This window comes from Bos javanicus, chromosome 4, assembly GCF_032452875.1.
Source record: "Bos javanicus breed banteng chromosome 4, ARS-OSU_banteng_1.0, whole genome shotgun sequence".
NCBI classification, from domain to species: Eukaryota; Metazoa; Chordata; class Mammalia; order Artiodactyla; family Bovidae; genus Bos; species Bos javanicus.
In genome coordinates, this window is record NC_083871.1 from 94,190,634 (window position 1) to 94,194,393 (window position 3,760).

At 47.5% G+C, this 3,760-nt stretch overlaps 1 protein-coding gene across 1 annotated transcript; it reads right to left on the bottom strand.

Annotated features, from left to right (window-relative positions):
- Positions 1-1,751: 1,751 nt before the first annotated feature.
- On the bottom strand, positions 1,752-2,049 carry LOC133246822 (ATP synthase subunit e, mitochondrial). Its single transcript, XM_061415417.1, has one exon. It carries the CDS (start codon positions 2,013-2,015, stop codon positions 1,800-1,802), a length of 216 nt encoding a protein of 71 aa, XP_061271401.1. The 5' UTR covers positions 2,016-2,049; the 3' UTR covers positions 1,752-1,799.
- Between the last annotated feature and the right edge of the window lie 1,711 nt (positions 2,050-3,760).

Sequence of the window (3,760 nt, forward strand, 5' to 3'; positions counted from 1 at the left end):
GACCCAGTGCGACCATAAATAAATAAATCTTTAAGGGAAAAAAGAAAAATAAAGACTGTGGGCAATTTCTTGTATGTACTTCAGTGTCTGCATCTGTAACAACAGGTCCAGTGTGGTGGTTCCATCTGCACCTAGGGTGGCCGTGCACCTCAAATGAGACAAAGGTGGGGAGAGAAGTTTGTTTTGTTAAATAGAAAATGTTAAGTCCCCTCGAGGGCTCTCCTGGTGGCTCAGTGGTAAAGAATCCATCTCCAATGCAGGAGATGTAAAGAGACATGGGTTTGATCCCTGGGTCAGGAAGATCCCCTGGAGGAGGAAATGGCAATACTCCATTATTCTTGCCCGGAGAATCCCATGGACAGAGGAGCCTGGTGGGCTATAGTCCTTAGGGTCGCAAAGAGTTGGACATGACTGAAGCGACTGAGCACCCACAGGTCCCCTTGAGGGACAGTAATATGTCATGGCCACAGGCCACAGTGGTGCAGCGACATTCCACGTGCCAGTGGAAAGCACCACCCTGGGGACCGAAGGGGCTGGGCTCTGCACCCAGACCTGCCTCTCTGGGCCTCTAGACGCTCCTCCCTTGAGCAGGGTGGGAACTCCCTTTCAGCTAAGGTGTTTTATGCTCGTTCCAAGAGACTGCCTGGCATGGGCTGGGTGATCTCCCTGGTCTCACCCCCTCTGCCTGGGCCCCTGAGCAGAAGCTGTGCATCCTCTGGGTGCTTGGACCAGACCATCTGCTGCCATTCATCCCTTGAGGAACCCACCTCAGCCCATCTGAGCTCCTCCACAAAATTGAGCTTGTCACAGGACGGGGAGGGCCCCTTCCTGACTGTGTGAGGATGGGTGTCAGTGGCCAGAGGGGGCAAATAAATGCCTTCTGACTGGCCTGGGCAGCTGAGGGAAATGTAGACCCTGGGTTTAGAGTTGCCATTTAAAACCCAGAAGGCCAGTCACATTAGAATTTCTGATAACAATTAATCATTTTTTTGGTATAAATATGTCCCCAAATCAGTGACTTTTAAACAAGGTGAGGATTAAGGGAGCGGATGCTTCACCCAATTGAAACTTGCAGTCCGCCCTCTACATCCGAGTTTCTCTGAGGATATTCAACCTACTTCGGATGATGTAGTACTGTCATATTTACTATTGAAAAAAATCTGCATGTAGGTAGACTTATGCAGTTCAAACCTGTGTTGTTCAAGGGTCAACTGTATCCCATAGGACACACTTACACTTAAAAAAAAAAAAAGTATTCATTGTTGTTTGAAACTGGGCTTCTCTGATGGCTCAGCAGGTTAAGAATCTGCTTGCAATGCAGGAAACACAGGAGACGCAGGTTTGACCCCTGGGTCAGGAAGATCCCCTGGAGAAGGAAATGGCAACCCACTCCAGTATTCTTGCCTGAAAAATCCAATGGACAGAGGAGCCTGTCCATGTGGTTGCAAAGAGTCAGACACGACTGAGCACATAGTTCAGTTCAGTTCAGTTCAGTCGCTCAGTCGTGTCCGACTCTTTGCAACCCCATGAATCGCAGCACGCTAGGCCTCCCTGTCCATCACCAACTCCCAGAGTTCACCCAGACTCACGTCCATCAAGTCAGTGATGCCATCCAGCCATCTCATCCTCTGTCGTCCCCTTCTCCTCCTGCCCCCAATCCCTCCCAGCATCAGAGTCTTTTCCAATGAGTCAACTCTTCACATGAGGTGGCCAAAGTACTGGAGTTTCAGCTTTTTTTTTTTTTTTCCACAGAGCACAGAAAACTTTATTCAGCCACACTGCTCAGGAGAAGGGCAGGCTCACTTCAATATGGTATCCTCTTGGGCTTCCGCCAGCTCCTGCTCGATGCGCTTCTGCTCATCCCGCTTCTTCTTCTCCTCGGCTGCAAGCCTTCTCTCCTCTTCTGCCCGAGGTTTCAGGTAATTGTAGCGCTTGGCGCCATAGGCCATGCCGAGGAACAGGGTGGAGTAACGGCCGAGCTTGATGAGCGGAGAGACCTGCACCGGCGGAACCATACTGTCCGTGACCCTTGGAGTTTCAGCTTTAGCATCATTCCTTCCAAAGAAATCCCAGGACTAATCTCCTTCAGAATGGACTGGTTGGATCTTGCAGTCCAAGGGACTCTCAAGAGTCTTCTCTAACACCACAATTCAAAAGCATCAATTCTTCAGTGCTCAGCCTTCTTCACAGTCCAACTCTCACATCCATACATGACCACTGGAAAAACCATAGCCTTGACTAGACGAACCTTTGTTGGCAAAGTAATGTCTTTGCTTTTGAATATGCTATCTAGGTTGGTCATAACTTTCCTTCCAAAGAGTAAGCGTCTTTTGATTTCATGGCTGCAATCACCATCTGCAGTGATTTTGGAGCCCAGAAAAATAAAGTCTGACACTGTTTCCACTGTTTCCCCATCTATTTCCCATGAAGTGATGGGACCGGATGCCATGATCTTCATTTTCTGAATGTTGAGCTTTAAGCCAACTTTTTCACTCTCCTCTTTCACTTTCATCAAGAGGCTTTTTAGTTCCTCTTCACTTTCTGCCATAAGGGTGGTGTCACCTGCATATCTGAGGTTATTGATATTTCTCCCAGCAATTTTGATTCCAGCTTGTGCTTCTTCCAGCCCAGGATTTCTCATGATGTACTCTGCATATAAGTTGAATAAGCAGGGTGACAATATACAGCCTTGACGCACTCCTTTTCCTATTTGGAACCAATCTGTTGTTCCATGTCCAGTTCTAACTGTTGCTTCCTGACCTGCATACAGATTTCTCAAGAGGCAGGTTAGGTGGTCTGGTATTCCCATCTCTTTCAGAATTTTCCACAGCTTGTTGTGATCCACACAGTCAAAGGCTTTGGCATAGTCAATAAAGCAGAAATGGATGTTTTTCTGGAACTCTCTTGCTTTTTCCATGATCCAGCGAATGTTCGCAATTTGATCTCTGGTTCCTCTGCCTTTTCTAAAACCAGCTTGAACATCTGGAAGTTCACGGTTCACATATTGCTGAAGCCTGGCTTGGAGAATTTTGAGCATTACTTTACTAGCGTGTGAGATGAGTGCAATTGTGCGGTAGTTTGAGCATTCTTTGGCATTGCCTTTCTTTGGGATTGGAATGAAAACTGGCTTTTTCCAGCCCTGTGGCCACTGCTGAGTTTTCCAAATTTGCTGGCATACTGAGTGCAGCACTTTCACAGCATCATCTTTCAGGATTTGAAAGAGCTCAACTGGAATTCCGTCACCTCCACTAGCTTTGTTCGTAGTTATGCTTTCTAAGGCCCACTTGACTTCACATTCCAGGATGTCTGGCTCTAGGTCAGTGATCACACCATCGTGATTATCTGGGTTGTAGAAATTGAAATTGGACTGGGAATCTTATATTTCTATGTGCTAAATCTGTCAACTGTGCCTGGGCTCATTCTCCACTGTAGCCACAGTCCCTGAAGCTGCTGGCCCAGTGGGGGTCCTCCTGCATTTTCCACCAGTCTCTCTGAGTCTTTTCTTCTTCTTCTTTTTAAAAAAATATTCATTTATTTATTTGGGTGCGCCAGGTCTTCATTGCCTTAAGTTGTGGCAAGCAGGATCTTTTTAGTTTCGACATGGGAACTCTCAGTTGTGGCATGTGGGATCTAGTTCCCTGACCAGGGATCGAATCCCGAGCCCCCTGCATCTCAGGCGTGATATCTTAGTCTCTGGACCACCAGGGACGTCCCTCTCTGAATCTTTCTGATGTCTGCTCTTGCTGGCTCTGTTTCTCTC